Here is a 20547-nt window from a genome sequence, read left to right on the forward strand (position 1 = left end):
AAAAAGGTTTAGATTCTTGGCACCACACAATATCAACAGACTACTCATATAAATTGCCATAGCTAGCCCTCAATTTGATCAATCAATGCAATACCTTTGAAAAAGAAAAAAAAAAAAAAACACTAAACTATCCCATTATATTATCATGTCAAGAGTACATCCATTGATACTTGGTCGTGTGGTAGGAGATGTTTTAGATCCATTCACAGAGTCTGTTGATCTTAGAGTTGTTTACAATAATAGGGAAGTCAACAATGCAAACGTGTTGAAACCTTCTCAAGTTGTTATGCAACCTAGGGTTCATATTGGAGGGGATGAACTTCGCAACTTTTACACTCTGGTAAATCATACTTGCTCACTCTGTCTTATTTTATGTGGCTCTAATACTATTTGATGAGTCAGGTTTTAATCCGATCACGATGATTTTTACATACTTCCATTAATGTTTTGAATTATTAATTATTTCGCTTATAGTACTTTATACTTGCTCGCTCTATCTTATTTTATGTGATGTTATTATGATTTGGAGAGGTAAAGAAATTTTTCCCCGATCACAACGATTTCAAATGTTTTTTTAATGTTCAGAATTATTAACTATTGCAACTTATAAATTTCTGAATATGTAAATTTTATTCTTAAAACTTTAAGAATATATGTCTAAACTCACAGTCTCACACCGATCTTTAATAAGTTTGATGCCGGTATGTAGTGGCGGATCGATCCACGTGCAATGAACGGGATTAATCATCCCCTTTGTCGAAAAATTTATATTGCATGCGCCAATGTAGTTAAAACAATTTTATGATACATTTATAAAGTTTTGAATCCCCTTAACATAAGAGAAGTTTGGGTTTAAATTCAAGGGGTGATATTTTTGGATTTTTTTAATTTTCTTGTTAGAATTTCTGACTCCACTACTAATTATTATTCTTACTTCAGATGACAGCATAAAATGGAATGGAGGGATATACACAATAGTGTTTAGTTTTGTTTATTTTTCTTAATGTGGAATGTTGTGATGACATTTGTGCTTTTTATTTTTTATTTTTTTATGAAGGTTATGGTGGATCCTGATGCTCCAAGCCCAAACAACCCTAACTTGAGGGAGTATCTACACTGGTAGTCTACCTTAATTAGTTCATCATGTGGTCTTTTAATTTTAGGAATCATTTAATTAAATTGCTGACATGGCCTCTTATGTGGCATTTTAGTGGACACAGTGGACAAGCCTGGCCCAAGCCATTGGCCACGGTGGACAGGGGTTAAAAATAGGGGCAAATATTTCAACTATTGCAACGGTAGGGGTATAAGTGGGCTAATAGTATAATGGGGGGTAAATATGAACCTTTTCCCAAAGTAGAGGGGTAAATCAGGCCTTTTTCCCTGAGAAAATACAACTTGATATATAACTAATCAGTATGGATTTTTTCAATCAAAAATCCTCATGAGTTTGCAAATTCGAGTACCCTTGTCATATATTTACGGGAAAAGGTTTAAATTTGTCCATGTACTATATGAAATTGATCTAATCCTTCATTTATACTTTGATCATCCATTCCTACACTTGTCGTTGGCTAACTTATAGGAATTTCGGATACACACAAAAAGCAATTACAAGTACGCGTTCAATTAATGTAAATACTAAGTAACATAAGTTAATAAAAGGGAAATTTTCAAAAGTATACAGCCCAACATGAAATATTATGTCAAAAATCAAAGTATGTCATACATTTTTAATGAAATACTGATAAATCCATAGGAAGTTTGAGATGCCTATTAAAGGAAATATCATGCTTTTATATAAAATTATAGTATAAAATAATAGTACTCAAAAGAAATTAAAAGAAAACTAATTAATGCTACTAAAAAGACAAGAACGACTTACATTTTATTATTAAAAAAATAAAAATAAAAATAGATTTTTCATGACTCTTATGTCATAAAAAGTGTAATCAAAATGTACCGCATAAGAATCCTAATGTATGTGCAAGACACATGTACTTCAAGAACCCATAATTGTTCTAACATAAAATCATAATGTCAAGTCAAAATATAACCAAAACATGTGTATTTTAAACCCTATAATTTCTCTCATAACGCAAGTGAAACATATATATGTTTAATCAATACATATATATATATGTTTAATCAATATACCAACATCAGTCTCAATGCATGGTATATGACAAAAGAATCTTTACTCAAAGGTCTCGGGTCCGCGTCCTATATATAAAAAAGAATTCTTACTAGGAAGCACTTTTTCCTTTAATGGATTTTATGTGGCATGAATCCGAATTAATCTCGGGCCCCAGTATATCTAGGTACCAGACACCAAATGAGAAACAAAAAAAAAATAAAAAAGTGTGGCATTGTACTAGTTTCTTTTTCATAAAAAATATATGTTTTAATGCTCATTTAAACTGTTCATCATCATAATATCTCTCTCTCTCTCTCTCTCTCTCTCTCTCTCTATATATATATATATATATATATATATATATATATATATCTCCATTTTATTCTAACACTTGCTTTAATAATATTTTTTAGGTTGGTCACAGATATCCCAGCAACTACAAATACAAGCTTTGGTAAATCACCTATATTTTAGATAATGACTTACCTCATTTGTACAAAAATCCATTCTGCATTTGTTTGTCAATTCCACAAACATATATTTCCCGTTACGTTCGATGCGATGACGTTATAAACAATAACTGCAGAATCACATCATTTACAAAATATTATTATAATAATAAACATTTTTACCTCATTCTTTATTTTGTCGCAGAAAAGTCACTTTTCACACTAAAATTATTTTGGACAGTTATGTGAATCTTCCGACACTCAACTCCTTATTAGGTATTTATATCAGTCCAGAGAGTACTACTCACTATCAATGGGTTTGGAGCAATTTTCTTTAAGGTCTGGGGTTATGTCGACACGTGGACTGTTATAAATGCCAAATCAGGAGTTGGGTGCTGAAGAATTCACAAAACCGGCCAGAATGATTTTTCCTTATTTATTAAGTTCTTGGATCCCTAATGGGGTTCTTATACAGGCAAAGAAGTTGTATGCTACGAGAGTCCAAGACCTTCAATGGGAATTCATCGGTTTGTTCTCGTGCTATTTCGACAATTGGATCGTGAAACTGTGTATGCCCCAGGTTGGCGTCAGAATTTTAACACAAGAGACTTTGCTGAGCTTTACAATCTTGGTTTGCCTGTAGGGAGAGTGGTACCGGTGGACGTCGCACATAAAAATTAATTTTTACCTTTATATGTTTATAGTAAATAAATTTTTTTCTACTGTGTCGTCGCAAAATTTTAGTGATGTTATAAGATTCAGTGGCGACATCAAATCGAAAGAGTGTTACAAGAAGATAGATATACACTTTGCTAGCAATAATGTGTGAAATTTCAATACAAGGAGTCTAATCACTACTACAAGAATCAGAATTTCCGACAAATTTTTCGTCGAATTGTACTCGTCGGAATTGTTTTCAACGGATTTCCCATTGGAAAATCAATGTCCGTGGAAACTTTAGATTTTTCTAGCAGCGACTATTTTTATGTAAAAACCAATAGATGATTGGTGTCTAGTTCTAAAGGGGCTCTCTCATGCTATGATTAAGATATATTGGTTAGCATATGATAATTGTATGGCTTGCAATAATAATATTTTTGTGTCACATATTAATAAGCCTTGCCCATTGCGTCGTTCACTGTCTCCGTCATTAAATAGTTACTTGATTAATATGTGGTTACTAGGTTTTTTGTAAACCGAGTAATCTCTACACACACATATATATTATTTTACTATATTAGAAATGGGAGCTGGTGTACGAACATGGACAAACAGGGGCAAACCTAAATCAACTGATTTAATTTTACTTTTCTCAATTGCTCCCTTTCTCTCTCCTGTTAATTAAAATTTTATGGAAGAATGATAAAAAAAGTTAAGAGCAGTATACTTTGTAGTCCTTTAGAGCTAAACTTTAAAATCTCCATATGGTATTGGTTTTTTCCATCATGTACAATACATTCTTTCTTATTTACTTCTGATGGACAACATTAGTAAACACCATATTTCAATCCTTTATAAGTTGTAAATTAAAGAAATATGTTTCAAATATGTGCCATTTGTTCCTATCTGTCTTTCTGTTAGAGTAATTTACTATTGTCCAACTTTTTTATTAACAAAAAACTAAATCAAATGCATGATTTCCAGATTTTAACCTATAAAATTAATTTAACAACTATAAACTATTTGAAACAGGTATATATGAAAACAAAGACAGCGTGACTTTTGCCGCGGAAACCCTCAAATACCATTTATATGTGACTCTTTCTAATTTTTATTTATGTGCATTTTTAACTTCTATGCAATTTTCTTTTGCCAACAGAGATTTATTCATCCATCTTTACCATGTAAATGCTTATTGATATTCTGAATGGTCATATCTCAGTTCAAGGTTTGAAGTCGAGCTTTGCATTTTGTGTTCAGGAAGTTAATTATATTTCAGTTGCTTACTTTATCTATCCTTAAATGCTAAAATTGCAGAAACATGGAGTATTTCATTTGGTTAAGTTGTGGTGTGCGAACACGGATACATTGGGTATTTCAAAAAGTTTAAGGGTAAACTGGTAATTATCATGTCCTTCCAGTGCGACACGTGTGGCACAAATAATTCTTACAACCCACTTGTAGTGCACGCATTTAATATTTGAAATCTGCAAGAACCATCGTCTCTGTTAGTATCTCACCTCTATTTGGTTGCTTGGTGCATTTTCTAAATACATTTGTTTCAGATTTATAGCTGGGAAAATTTGTTATACACTGAATGTCATATGGTAGCTCAATCTGTTTTGAACTAGAGCAAGTAACTTCTATTTCGCAATGGTAATGGGGAAGTTACATTTGTGCTCCACGATTTTACCATATAACATGTATCTGTGGGGATGAAGTATTATTAGTGAAGCAGTGGTGATTGAATTGATTAGCAGAAAAAAATAAATAGCCACAAATATGTAGCTTTCATATATTCTTTGTTGCATCTACCTGTTGGGAATAAAATAGACCCGCAAAAATAATATTTACTGTATTAGTGATAAACGCGAAACACTAAGTTATGGTTAAGTCAGCAAGAATAAAATGAAGCAATAATGACACCAGAATTTTACGTGAAAACCCTTCTGAATAAGGGAAAAACCACGGTCAAGAGGAGCAACTGATATCACTATAGCAAAGAATTTTACACTGTGTAGTAACGAGTACAAATACTCCTAAGACCACTACACCCTCAAAAGAAATAACACTCTTTTGATTTTCCCACCTCACTACAATATCACTCACACTCTATTTTTCTTCACAGACTATTTTCTTACACAGTCTATGGTATACCTCACTTTGCTCTCACTCAGATGTATTGTCTGAGATTTTTGGTGTATATCGAATGAACCATAAGCTACCTATTTATAGGAATGAATTGCTCCTCCTAATGTCATCAATGACATCACTTTTATGCAAAAGTCTTCACTTGCAGTCTGAATATATCTTTGGCCAATCAACCAAATCTGCACACCATTGAAAATCTCATACCAAAAGGAAGAAAAACAACTTCCTGTATATGGGGCTGGACCCCACAAATCTCCCCCTCCAGACCTATCTACCTAAAGGAGGCTATATTGGGCTTCTAGTTTGAGTATATCCCGACAAGTTCCTTGCATAGCTCGAACTTGTCTCTTAGTACCACCTTGGTCAACATATCCGAAGGATTCTCAGATGTAGGGATCTTTTTGACCTGCATAGATCCGTCCTCTATCTTTTCTCGAATCCAGTGATATCGCACATCTATATGCTTTGTTCTTGCATGGTACATGGAGTTCTTGCTCAGGTCTATTGCACTCTGACTGTCATAATAGACAACATACTCCATCTATTGCAATCCAAGTTCTTGAAGAAATCTCTTGAGCCATATCATCTCTTTGCCAGCTTCAGTAGCCGCAATATACTCCGCTTCAGTTGTAGACAATGCAACACACTTCTGCAACTTCGACTGCCATGATATAGCTCCCCCTGAAAAAGTAAACAAATATCCAGTAGTGGATTTTATGTTATCAAGGTCACCTGCCATATCAGAATCCGTATAGCTCTTCAAGATTGGATTTGATCCTCCAAAACACAAGCATTCATCTGAGCTTCCTCTTAGATACCTGAGTATCCACTTCACAGCTTCCCAATGCTTTCTCCCTGGATTTTCGAGAAATCTGCTAACAACACCGATTGCATGAGCAATATCTAGTCGAATGCATACCATTGCATACATCAAACTTCCGACGGCAGAGGAATAAGGAATCTTGGCCATTTTATCTTTTTCCTCCGTTATTGTAGGACGCATCTCTTTGCTCAGTTTTAAATGACCAGGAAGAGGTGTGCAAACCCACTTAGCACTTTTCATATTGAAGCGCTCCAGTACACGTTCTGTGTACTTTTTTTTTGCGCCAAATAAAGCTTTTTTTCATCTCTTGAACGAGTAATTCTCATGCCTAAAATCTGCTTAGCATGACCCAAGTCTTTCATTGCAAAAGACTTACTCAATTGTTTCTTCAACTCGTCAATCTTGGAAGCATTCCTGCCTACAATCAACATATCATCCACATATAGCAGGAGGATAATAAAGTCATCATCAGAAAAAATTTATGCAAACACACAGTGATTTAAAGAAGTCTTCTTATAGCCTTGCTCCCCCATAACAGATTCAAACTTCTTGTACCACTGTCTGGGAGCTTGCTTCAATCCATATAGACTCTTCTTAAGTTTGCATACAAGATTTTCTTTACCTTTTGCCTTGAAGCCCTCAAGTTGTTCCATATAAATCTCCTCTTCTAAGTCACCGTGAAGAAAAGCAGCCTTCACATCCATCTACTCAATCTCCAAATCAAGACTAGCAGTCAAACCAAGAACTATCCGAATGGAGGATATTTTCACTACAGGAGAAAATATTTCGTCAAAGTCAATACTTTTCCTTTGACCAAATCCCTTAACAACCAATCTAGATTTGTATCTGGGCTTCAAGCTGTGTTCTTCGGCTTTAACTTTGAACACCCACTTGTTCTTCAAAGCTCTCATGCCCTTAGGCAATTTCACTAACTCATAAGTATGGTTTTCATGCAGAGATTTCATCCCATCTTGCATGGCTTCAATCCATTGATCCTTGTGCTCATCTTCCATGGCCTCCTCATAACATTCAGGTTCTCCCCCATAAGTGAGTAATACATACTTATTAGGTGAATAACGGGAAGAAGGAACATGCTGTCTAGTAGACCTTCTAAGTGGAATATCTGACTCATCCACGACTTCATGAGTAGGAGCATCTACCTCATCAATAGCAGCATCGTTATCATTATCAACATGCTGATCTTGAACCTGATTCTGGGAATCACCATCGTCATCGAGCCCACCAACGTCATCAACATTTGTATGAGGGACTTGATCAAGATTAACTAAACCTTCAGAACTTGAAGATTTTATCTTCTCCGTTTTTTTAATATCTTTAATGGTTTGATCCTCCATGAAGATAACATCACGACTTCTCACGACCTTTTTCTCAATTGGATCATATAGCCTGTAACCAAACTCATCAAGGCCATAACCAATGAAGATGCACTGCCTTGTCTTGGCAGTTAATTTTGACCTCTCATCTTTAGGCACATGTACAAAAGCTTTGCAACCAAACACTTTTAAGTGGTCATAGGAAACATCCTTGCCATACCAAACTCTGTTTGGAACATCACTTTGCAAAGCAACCACAGGGGATAGATTAATAACATGTGCAGCGGTCAACAATGCCTCACCCCAAAAGGAATTCGGCAACTTTGCTTCAGAAAGCAAACATCTAACTCTTTCCATCAAGGTCCTGTTCATCCTCTCTGCTAAACCATTAAGTTGAGGAGTCTTAGGAGGAGTCTTCTGGTGTCTGATACCCTGTTGCTTGCAGTATTCGTCAAACGGTCCACAATATTCACCATCGTTATCAATACGAATACACTTCAGCTTCTTTCCAGTTTCTCTTTCAACTGAAGCCTGAAACTGCTTAAAGACACCCAACACTTAGTCTTTAGTCTTCAAGACGTAGACCCAAAGTTTCCTTGAGCAATCATCAATAAAAGTAGCAAAGTAAAGTGCACCACCCAGAGTCCTTGTCTTCATTGGACCACATAAATCTGAATGCACCAACTCAAGCAACTCTGTCTTTCTTGAAGGAAGATGAGACTTGAAAGAAACTCTATTTTGTTTTCCAGCCAAGCAGTGCTCACACATTTCTAATTTAGCACTTTCGAAATTTGAGAACAATTTCTTTTTTGCTAGAACATTTAGTTCTTTCTTGCTAATGTGGCTAAGCCATTTATGCCATAACGTTGAAGAGTTATTGCTCTCAACTGCATTCACCATATCAACACAGGTAGAGGCCGTAGTTCAGTATAGACCACGACGCTTTTCGCCACGAGCCACAATCATGGAACCCTTGGTGAGCTTCCACTTTCCAACACCATTGGTACTGACATATCCCTCATCATCCAAAACACCAACAATGATCAAGTGCAAACGAACATCAGGTGCATGCTTTACATTGTTTAAAACTAGTTTAGTTCCAATACCAGTTTCCAAACAAATCGTTCCAACACCAGCCACCCTAGATACAGTCTCATTCCCCATACTAAAAGTTCTAAAGTCACTCGGAGTATAGGATGAGAAAAATTCCTTCCTTGATGTCACATGAGATGCGGCACCACTGTCCATAACCCAGCTTGACTCATCACAGGTAATATTTATCAAATCCGCATCAAGGATAGTAATAAGATCTTCTGTAGTGATGGTGGCCACACGATTGCCATCTTCTTTCTTTTCCTCCTTATGTCTATTCTCCTTTTTCAAAATCCGGCAGAACTTCTTTGTGTGCCCTTTTTTCCCGCAATGATAGCACTCAATATCTTTAAGTCTGCTTCTGGATTTACTTCTATGATGTTCTCTATTTTGAGAACCATGATTCTTGCCTCTCCCCCTAGTGTCAGTCACCAAGACATCTGATGAGGAGGAACCTTGAGATTTTCTTCTCATCTCTTCATTTAAAAGACTGCTCTTGGCAAGATCCATAGAGATCACACCATCCGGAGCATAATTTGATAATGAAGTTCTAATAATTTCCCAAGAATCTGGTAGGGAACCAAGTAGAAACAAGCCTTGAATTTCTTCATCAAAATTAATGCACATAGCAGATAACTGGTTCATGATCCCCTGAAAAATATTCAGCTGATCTGTCATTGCGGAACCATCGTGGTATTTTAAACCCAGCATTTGCTTTATCAAAAATATCTTGTTGTTACCAGTTTTCCGAGCATACAAACTTTCAAGATGCTCCCATAGGGTCCGAGCATGTGTCTCCCCAGAAATATGGTTCAACACATTATCGTCAACCCACTATCTAATAAAGCCGCAAACCTGCCGATGCAACAAATTCCACTCTTCATCTTATTTATTATCGGGCTTTTTAGTGGCAAAGACAGGTCGATGAAAATTCTTGACATAGAACAAATCTTCCATTTTGCCCTTCCAAATGACATAATTTACGTCACTCAAAGTAACCATTCTACTAGTGTTGGCTTCCATCGTTTATCACAAATACAAATACTATTTATTCAGAGACCAAAGTAATTCTTTTCTGATGTGGAAGTTCAGACTGTGCTGCAACCACAGAGCATACTCAGACAGAACTTTGGCTCTGATACCACTTGTTGGAATAAAATAGACCCGCAAAAATAATATTTACGGTATTAGTGATAAACGCGGAACACTAAGTTATGGTTAAGTCAGCAAGAATAAAATGAAGCAATAATGACACCGGAATTTTACGTGGAAACCCTTCTGAATAAGGGAAAAACCACGGCCAAGAGGAGCAACTGATATCACTATAGCAAGGAATTTTATACTGTGTAGTAACGAGTACAAATACTCCTAAGATCAACACCCTCAAAATAAATAACACTCTTTTGATTTTCCCACCTCACTACAATATCACTCACAGTCTCACACTCTATTTTTCTTCACAGACTATTTTCTTACACAGTCTATGGATACCTCACTTTGCTCTCACTCAGATGTATTGTCTGAGATTTTTGGTGTATATCGAATGAACCATAAGCTACCTATTTATAGGAATGAATTGCTCCTCCTTATGTCATCAATGATATCACTTTTATGCAAAAGTTTTCACTGGCCAATCAACCAAATCTGCACACCATTGAAAATCTCATACCAAAAGGAAGAAAAACAACTTCCTGTAAATGGGGCTGGACCCCACACTACCAGCATGTCGCGGATGGTACTTCCTATTTTATGGCATTGACCGATTTTTAAATTAGACCTATATTGTTTTGAGTTAATATTTGCCTATTTCATATCCTTTTAGAGGAAACTGAAATACTGCTAAAAGAAGCTATTAGGCCTAACATTGAGTTGGTTAGCTTTTGCTAAAGGCAAGTTTCAGTACCTTTAAAATTGCCATCGAATGAGAGTGAAAGCTCGTAAAGAGGTAAACTAATATTTCATTAGTAAAGAAAAATATTACTAACGATTACTAAAGAGTTCCCATCAATATGGCTTTTTCCAATTCCCTGCTGGCTAATTGTACTACTATTGTTCTAAATTTTCACTTCCATAAATGTTGCTGGTATGAAGTTTAATTATATACTGTCTCAATGATTCTACTATGTAAAACTGACATGCAGATATGAACATTCTCCGCAGTTTTAAGACTCTCAATGTTTTCATGCGTTTGCCCAAAGCTTTTGCCTTTCTTGCGTTGCACTTCGGCATCGCCAATGGTGACAAACGCTCCTAAGACATCTAGCATTTTGGGATTTGGCTGTCATAACAGTTTTGATGTTAACTTCAGTGTGAAGGACAGTTTGATGATCATAGTGCTAACTTCTCTGGGTGCATTATTCTGGCCCTAACCGTCTATGTACTTTTTGTCAGGTACCTCATTATTGGACTAATAGTTTGGTTCAGACAAAAAGAATCGAGAATGGATTACATGATCCGTACAGTTTATTGTTTCAACAAAGAAATCTTCAGATCTAAGACACAGAAATCTCAAAAACTATTGAACTTAGGAGTAGTTAAGAAGTAGGACTAGGAATTAGCAATTGTACTAGTGGAAGACATAATAGGCTTTGGCCCTTGTGTTAACCAATTGCAAGAAAAAAAAGTAAGTCTCCATCTTGAACAACTATTTTCCTCTTCCTCTTACCCGTCTTATGCGTTTGTTTTGCTTTTGGCTTGAATTCTGAATTCTTTTTAAAGTTTTTACATTTTAGTTTCGGTCTTATAGGGATATTTGAATTTCTTTTCGAATTAGTTATTGAACTCTATTTAGTGTAGTTATAACTAAATCGACGGTACATCAAACACTTTTTCAAAATAATTACAACACCCTAGGCCCGTGCCTGTGACTGATTTTAAAAATTTTACATATTTTTTTGTTAATACACACATCACTATTTGGGTTTATAGCCTTTATACTTTATTGCTAGCTTCAACTACTCTTTGCTTTTTCACCACCATTTTGAACATTAACTTTCTGGTGAGTTCCTTAATTTGTTTGAGCTTTCCTTTTTCCGTAACTCTTTTAATGTATCTTTATTTTGCTGAGTAATTTCTCTTTCATTCATTTTTATCAAATGACAGAGTTCTCCGAAAGAGCCCGGTGTTCATCATCCATCAATGTCGCCTCTTTACTACTGACTCCCAGAGAAGGTGCGCATATGCTCATTTGAGTATTTTGTGAATTTTTTTTATGATAAGTGATTAAGGGGGCATTTGTTTTCATTAAGATTAAGACGTCTGAATCTGAATACAGATCTGAATTATTAAGATGTTATCCATACGTCTGAATATTAAATAATTGAGACTGATCGGAATGAATATAATTTTATTTTATTTTTAAATTAATAAACATAATCAAAAGAGGGAAAATATCCACTCTTAACTAGTGTCGGACACGATCTCATTGCCGTAGTCTTGTACATCCACCAGCAGTGTTCAGGAAAGCGGGCGCTTCACCGCTACGCTTCGCTTAAAGCGGTGAAGCGAAGCTTTGTCGCTTCAGGTAAGTGGAGCGGAGGCTACCCAATAAAGCGGACGCTTCTGAGGCTGAAGCGTACGCTTTATGTTGTGGGCTGTTTTTTGAAAGGACAACTTTAATAAAATAATAAGTCCAGGTCAAAATTTTAATAAAATAATACTAGAAGGTCAAATCTTAATAAAATAATAAGTCTGGGTCAATTTTAATAAAATAATAATTGAAGGTCTAAATCTTAATAAAATAATAAGTCTGGGTCAATTTTAATAAAATAATTAGTCCAGTTATTTGAAATCCTCAGACTTTGAGAAATTTTATTACTCACAATCAGCTAGGGTTTTGCAGCAGCTCTTCTTCTCCACTTTCAGGTAATTTCTTTCCTCCTCCTTCTTCTTCTTCTTCTTCTTCTTTCAAGCTCTTTTCTTTGCTCTGTTTTTTTCTCCAGGAAAGCTCTGTTTTTTTCTCGAATTCTAGGGTTCTGCTCGACTTTTCTTCTTTCTTTCTTTATTCTTCTTCTTCTTCTTCTTCTTCTTCTTTCAAGCTCTCTTTTTTGCTCTCTTTTTTTTCTTCACATTCGTTATGTTTTTTCTTTCCCGAATTCTAGGGTTCTGCTCTGTTTTGCTATTTTTTTGGCTCTGGTTTTGAGGGAGATTCTGATTTCACTTTCGGTGTTGTTGCCGAGGCAATGGGGGTAGAGGAGAACCAGTATGGTTTAAGGGGGAATACTTCAAGCCAACATAGGAGGGGAAAAGAAGTAGCTACAAGTCATTCCCTAATTGATGAAGTTGAAGAAGATGATAATGAAATTGAAGAAGATGTTGAGCAATATTATGATGATGTGGGAGTACAAGATTTTGACAATCTTGTAGAAGAATAAGAACTAGATGTCGAACTATTAGTAGCTTTGATTTTGTTTGTCCTATGGTCTGGAGGATTTTGTGATATCCACTTTAGTTTTTTATTTGAACTTTTAGTCTATGGATATCTACTTTAGTTTTGAATTTGAACTTTTGCTTATATATATATTCTCTATTTATTTTGCTATTTTTTAAAAAAAATTGCGCTTCACCTCAATGAAGCGGGCGCTTCGCTTCACGCTTCGCTTAAAGCGTGAAGCGGGACCTTGTCGCTTTTTTCTGCTTCACGCTTTCCTGAACACTGTCCACCAGCATAACTGAACTTTCAGACCTCCATTGAAATCAATCTTGAGCTCCAAAACTCAAATTTCAAAGAAAAAGAAAACAGATCCAATTATTTTTCCAAATCCTCAAAATCCACCCCCTGCCTACTGTACTATCAGGGAACCCATAATTTTTGCCGTCGTAACTGAACAAGAAACCATCACCGTCAAGGTGGTGGTGAAACGATTATCAATGCGTTTTCCGGAGAAGTTCAAAGGTTTTCCAGATCTTGTTCATGATTGTTTCCATCAGATGATCAGTAATTATAATCAATCTAGCATTGACTCATCGGCTTGATTTTCTTGTCAATGGATTTCCCTTATATATTTTTCTGGCGAATGGTAGTGTGATGATTAGGAAGAGGAAATAGTAACTAATGGAAGTTAATATAAATCATTGCTGATGAAGAGGTAGACGTGAAATGAAGATGCAGGTTATTAGTAGTAGATGTAGTGCTTCTGTAGGGTGATTATCGGAGAAGAAAACAAGTTTATAATAATTATATTTAACATTAAAGAAAATAAAAGAGCAATTGTCTGAATGGTTTCCAGACTTCGTACAAGATCTGATTCGGTCAGATGTTTTCAGACGTATTCAGTGGTTAGATTTGGTAAAAAAACAAATGCACTTAATGGGCTTACAGCTGAACCATTCAGATTCAGACCTCCATTAAGTGCAAACAAATGAGGCCTAATACTATAATTCCTCACATTGTGGGATTTCACTGGGTATGTTGTTGTTGTTGTTGTTGTTGTATTAATACTACAATCAGATTGTGTAATTTTGTACTTACTGTTGACACCCAATTTTGTCCCGCCTCTCCTCCAAAATATCTGTTTACGCTTCTAATATTTTTGATAACTTTAAAAAATAATTATTTATATTTTACTATAATTATTAGCTTTTATTAATACCGGTGTTTCATTATTCTATTGCAGTCACTAGCTGTTATTTTTTTTTTTGTTACTTATCCTTATCATTATTATTATTATTATTATTGTTATTATTATTATTATTATTATTATTATTATTATTATTATTATTATTATTATTATTATTGTTACCAGTATTATTATAATTTGCATTATAATCATTTCAGCATTTTTTTACCACCTTATGCATACGCATCGCAGTTAAATAATAGCGTTTATTTACTGATATTATCGCACGACTATTATGACGTCATATAATTTTATTTTTTATCCGAGCACTAATAAATACATACGTTTATATTAAAAAATATTTTGGTACACGTAATATATAATTAATTAAAGTAGGTCTTTTACTTAAATTTAGAAGCCCAAATTATTTCTTTCATTCAGCCCATATTTTAATTCATCTAACCCAAACCCAAGCCCAATCAACTTATAAGCATTTTTCGGACCAGCCCATATTTTTAAATCAGCAAACCGGCTAGCCCATATTTTTAACTCACCCAGCCCACATTTTCAGTCGACCTAGCCCACTACCCGGTGACCCAACCCGATTCCCTCAAAACAAATGAAACCACTAGGGTTTCTATCCCTTTCATCCGCCGCACACCCTCCTCTCTCTCCTCCTCCCTCTCTCTCCCCCCTCTCTCTCTCTTTGACCGACGCAAATAGCAAAATCACAGGGCCCCTTTCCTATAAATAATCGGTTTTTCCAGTCATTTTGGAACAAGTTGAGCAGCCGCCGTAAAATCCCCAAAATATAAGTTCTTCGAGCCGCCTGGAAATTCCTTTAAAAATTAGAGTCCTTTTTTAGCCGCCTCAAAACCCCCTGAAAAAGAATCCTTTTAGCCGCCTAGAATCCCCTAAAATACTAGTTCTGTTAGCAGTTGTAATATTATTTTAATACCGAGTCAAAAATCTAAATTCCCTCTTTTTGCTTCCTTTTGCCCTGGGTATTGGTTCGAATCTATACAAACTCGGAGTTGGTAGCATTCGAGTGGATATCGAAACCCCCGCACCCTGTTCGCTGCACCCGAAGAAGGTAATTTCCTTCCTTTAAGTTATTTTCAGTATTTGTTTGAACTTTTGAAACTGTTTATGCGATTTGTTTGCCTGGTTGTATTTCAGTTTTGTTTGTAGTTATTCTAGTTTTGTTAAGCATGTTTAGTCCTGTTTAGTTTAGTTTTTTGTGACTGTTTTAGCTTCATATGCAAGTTTAGATTAACCTTGTGCTTTAAGTTTACCTTTGTTTGCTTGTATGTCATTGGATTAATCATATGTTAGTTTAGACTAGATGATCTGTTAATCATGTTTGTGTGCATTAGCCCTTTTTTTATGATTAGTTAGCCTGAACAAGTTTATTTTGGTTATGTTTTGATTTAGCCATGTGTAGTTTGGGTCTGCAACTACTTTGTTATACTATATAAGATTAATTTATCTAGTCACATTCTAGGTTAGCCTACAGCCTGCCTAAGTAGATCTTCACATGCTTAGTTTTCTACCAACATAGTAGCTCAAATCCATTATTGTCCTATATGCTTGGTTCTGGATCATGCTATTAAGTTTATGGTTTCATGTGTTCAAGTATTATGACCTGGGCTCGGATTAGGTGTTTTAATTGCTTAAGTCTGTTGTAGGTTAGCATAACCCTCGGAAGTTCATTGACACTTGCTTGTGCTCAGTTTTAATTGGTTTCAGTCACCTATGATTTGTTTAAATGAAGTTAGTATGATTTAACCTGTTATTAGTATAGTCCATAGTTCTTGTTCGATATTGGAGTAGCTTGGGAATGCTATGTTGGTTCTGTTAGCTAAATCATGGTTCTATATTGACTCGTAATTTATGAAAATATGATTAGTTTAAACTTCAATAATGTAGAGGATTTTGCTTAGTCCATTCCAGTTTGCACATGTCACTCTAAATTGGTCTTTTGTGGTTAAATTCGTGTGATGAATCACCTGCAATTTTGTGGCATATTTGATTAAGACATTCTGCCTAATACTTAGGACTGTAGTTGTTTTACTTGTATCATGTTGCACCTCTCCCTTCTCCTCTGATATGCTCTTCTGTTGCTAAGCACTTGGCATATGCCCTGTTAAATGTGGATCCAGTGTGCAAATCAGGTTGTTTGTCTGCTGAATGTTGTCCCCTTTTTTTTAGCGCTTTTTGTATGTCTTGAAATGATGTCTTAAGTATGTCAACAAGTTGAAATTTGCTGCTGTTTGAGTATTCTGTGTCATCATAGATAGGGTATTACCAAATAGTTTCTTAAGTCTAAAATATAGGTTTGGTTGGGATCAGTACGTTTAGTTATAATGGTGGTCTTTTCGCTTTTTTTTTTTTACTCAGTTTATTGTAGTGACAGATCCTGTTGTCCCCTGTTTGGTTTATTCATGGCTGGTTATTATGTCCAAATCCTTTTCTTTGTTTAGCATGTTTAATGTGGGTGCTTGGCATCACTGTTTTTCCCTGTTTTAAATTTCCATGACTAGGCAGTGTCTAATTCTCATCATTTCGGGTATGTCATAAGATGTAAAGACCCTTAGTTAGTTTGCTTAATCGGTGCCAACTGATTCGGAGATAAATCTCAGTTCCGTACACATATCATGTTTCTCGAACCTATTAACTTTTTTTTACATTATAAGTATACCATGTTTGATTATGTGTATATTTATGTATATTACTGGTATATTTTACTGAAGTACGTTAATGGGGAGGTTAGATTGGTCATTATGGATCAAGCTTGAACCCTCCCCGGTGTTAGCCATGCTTGGGATTCATGAAATCCCTTGGAACTTGTGCAACATCGGGAAAACGGGGGCAAAAGCTTTCCAATAGTAACCTTCTACACATCCTTACGAATGTATATATGGAGTATACTCAAATATACATAATATATACATAATCCACTGGTCTATTTTGAATTTACCTTATATATATTTAGCCTTACTGATTATGCACTAATCTTTTTCCTTTCATTTTATGCATGACCATCGCATACGAGTCTGAGGGACTCGTCTTCTTCCGCATCCGGTGTTGGGCTAAAAGCCCAACGCAATTTCTCTCGAGTCAGCCTCATCAGCCCATCCGCAGCAATATATGAAAAAATGAAAAAAATTGCTGGGCCGAAGCCCAACAGCAACCAGATTGCAGCAGTCCTATAAAATGGGATAAAATGGGCTGAGCCCATTTAATTTTATTTGCTCCTTATTTTGTGCATTTAAGTTGTATTGTATAACTAATACTTGGTTTGTTCTCTTAACTTAGATGAATTCTAGTAAAATTAATGGGTTAGCTTTAGTATAATGGGTAGTTAATTTAAGAGAGAAACTCACCATTAGTCCCATAGATTTCATTCCCTTTTTTTAAGTTAAAAATTATTTACAATATCTATAATATTTATTTTTACTAGAATAATTGATTTTCAATAATGAGAATACATGTTTTGAATTAGAGAATTACTTTTTGTTTCTTTATCATCTTAAAGATTTGAAATACCGTGGATATGTAAAACATGAATTTATGTATCACAAGTTTGATTTAATCACACATTTTTTTTAAGTATAGTTAAATAAAGTTAATTAAAAGAGAAAGAAAACTCACTTCCTTTTGCAACCCATTTATAAAAAGTAAGTCTAGATTCTCTATATAACCATACTCATATAACATAATTTTATTCAAAGTTCAAATTTGCTAAATCCTCTCTTAAAAAGCCATCACTTATATGCAAACTATTATATTTTCCGCAAGTCTTATTTTAAATAGTATTATTTTCATGTAATGCCTTAGCAACATTTATAAGTCTTATTTAAATAGCATTATTATTTAAAGCCTTATCAACATTTACAAGTTTTATTTTAAATAGCATTTGGAGTCTCCTTTTATGCCAATTATTATATTTTTTACAAGTCTTGTTTTAAATAGCATTTTTTTTATTTATAGCCTTAGCAATATTTATAAGTCTTATTTTAAATAGTATTATCATATTTTCCTTTAAAACCTTAGTAACATTTACAAGCCATTTTCTTAGAATTTAAATACTATATTTGCATCTTTTAGCATTAATTAATTAACCTAACTTTGGACGGTAACCATATTTAATGGATTCTAAAGGATGTCTAACCCCTTCCCTTTAGGATAATCTAGAACCCTTACCTAGAATCACTAATTAAGTAGACCATTAACGGAAGTTTAGTTTTAACTTTGCCTTAGTTAATAAATTAGGTGTCCTAATTCACCATTAAATTAATTAGGTGGCGACTCCTTAAAATAAAACAAAAAGGAATCACCAATATGTTTTACTCTACTTTAACCTGTTTAAATGGGGTAAAACACTTACTGTATATGTTTCAGACTTTAAGCTTCTGATATGATGTATGTCTTATTTTCTTTTGTATTGACATAAATAAAGGTAGTTGTATTTTTATGGCTATTTCGATTTTAATTTGAGATATTTTTCCCATTTATCTCTCTTTGTTATGAAAGTATGGCTGTTTTGTTTGTGAGAGCTAACAAAGTTGTCCCAATTTATCTATCTTTAATTATAATGATTGTAGTTCCAGGAGGTTGAAAATATGAAAACGAAATAAACCAGAGTATTTTTCGTATTATTTATTACTTCTTTTGTTTCAATTTATGTGAACCTATTTCCTTTTTAGTCCATGCCAAAATGAATGGCCTCTTTCCTAATTTGGAAACAAATTCACTTTATGAAATTATTTACAGCCACACAAATATTCAAGACTTATTTTGAACCATAAGTTTCAAGAGTTTCACTCTCTCTTGTGGTTAAACATATAGAAGAGTTTGATTATTATATAAGAGGGTATATGCCTTACTATTTTTAGGTAGGTCTTGTTTTGCAAATCTACACATAATTTGCTCGACTCAGTCAAACTATAGAGGAAAATAAGCAACTTAATTGTCATTATCTCACTATGCATCTTCTGGAAATGTACACACCTTTAATACGGTAGGGAATTAACTGCTCAAATATTATACTCCATCCGTCCCAATTTGTTTGACACTTTTTACTTTTTGAGAGTCAAATGTTGTTGGAATTAAACCAAGATTACTAATCCAAAGTTGTTTAGGATTGGTATTTGGTATTTTATTTAATTCATAGTTAGTTAGGATTTATTTGTCTAGTTCATATTGGAATAGGTTTTCTAGTCCTAGTCTATTTTGGTTTCTAGTATTATAAATAGGGATGCTATATCACATATTTTATTGTTGTGAGATTCAAGAGTTTTGAGTTATTAAGTAAAGTCTTCTACCTTCTCTCTCTAGTTTGATAAATTTCTTCTATATAGTCATTGTTGAGTCTTCCGCTTGTGCTTATATTATTCATTTGAGTATTTTTATTTCCTTCAAATTGGTATCAGAGCCTGTGTGAGATCCGATCAAAGTCTCGTGTGAGATCCGACACATATAAAAGAATATGGATATTCCCTATTTACCAAATTGTCCCGTTTTTGTGTTTGATGGAAAAAATAATTTTGAGAGTTGGTATCAACAGATGAAGAATTTCTTCAATGTTGTTAGACTATGGTCCATTATTGATGAAGGGTTCATGAAAATCCCAGAAGGCACAACATTGACTGGTGAAGCAGCTACACAATTGGAGAAAAATATGCAATTGAATTATAAGGCATTCTATTACCTCAATAGCAAAGTCCAATTGCATGTATATAACAAATATTTGCATGCAAAATCAGCAAAAGAGGCTTGGACAATATTGGTGAAATCATATAGGCGTGCTGCAGATGTGAAGAGAGAGAAACTGCAAGAGCTTTGGAGATAGTATAAGTTGGCCCAGATGAAACTAACAGAATCTGTCAAAGAATTTTTTACAAGAATTATAAAAATAGTTAATGTTATGAAGGTCAATGGAGAAGTATTGGAAGATGTTAAAGTTGTTGAGAAGATATTGCAGTCTCTAAGATTAGAATTTCACATTAAGAAAACAGATATTGAGGCAACCCAGGATCTTAATACGTTGAGAGTTGATGATCTAGAAGATGAATTGGTGGCATATGAGATGTCATTGAATCGGCAAACACATGAGATAGTAGATGAGGCATTGCAAACAAAGGATGAACCAAAAGATAAAGAAGAGTCATCAAATCTGGCAGAAATAAATGAAGAAGGCCAGAATACAGAAATTATGAAGAAAAGAAGAGAAGGTAGAGGTAATTTTTGTTGTGGTATAGATGTCTTTGATTGCAACTCAGAATCCAATAATGTTCAAATTGATTTATCAATGATTTCTGGGATAGCTAAAAAGGATAAT

General features: G+C 34.5%; 1 protein-coding gene across 1 annotated transcript; it reads left to right on the forward strand.

Moving 5' to 3' along the window:
- Positions 1-733: 733 nt before the first annotated feature.
- LOC132642168 (protein VERNALIZATION 3-like) lies at positions 734-3280 on the forward strand. Its single transcript, XM_060359432.1, has 3 exons — positions 734-1119; positions 2551-2591; positions 3062-3280. The coding sequence occupies exons 1-3, from the start codon at positions 1004-1006 to the stop codon at positions 3265-3267; spliced, it is 363 nt and encodes a 120-aa protein (XP_060215415.1). The 5' UTR covers positions 734-1003; the 3' UTR covers positions 3268-3280.
- The last annotated feature ends 17267 nt before the right edge of the window (positions 3281-20547 follow it).

The sequence above is a fragment of the Lycium barbarum genome, chromosome 5 (genome assembly GCF_019175385.1).
Source record: "Lycium barbarum isolate Lr01 chromosome 5, ASM1917538v2, whole genome shotgun sequence".
NCBI classification, from domain to species: Eukaryota; Viridiplantae; Streptophyta; class Magnoliopsida; order Solanales; family Solanaceae; genus Lycium; species Lycium barbarum.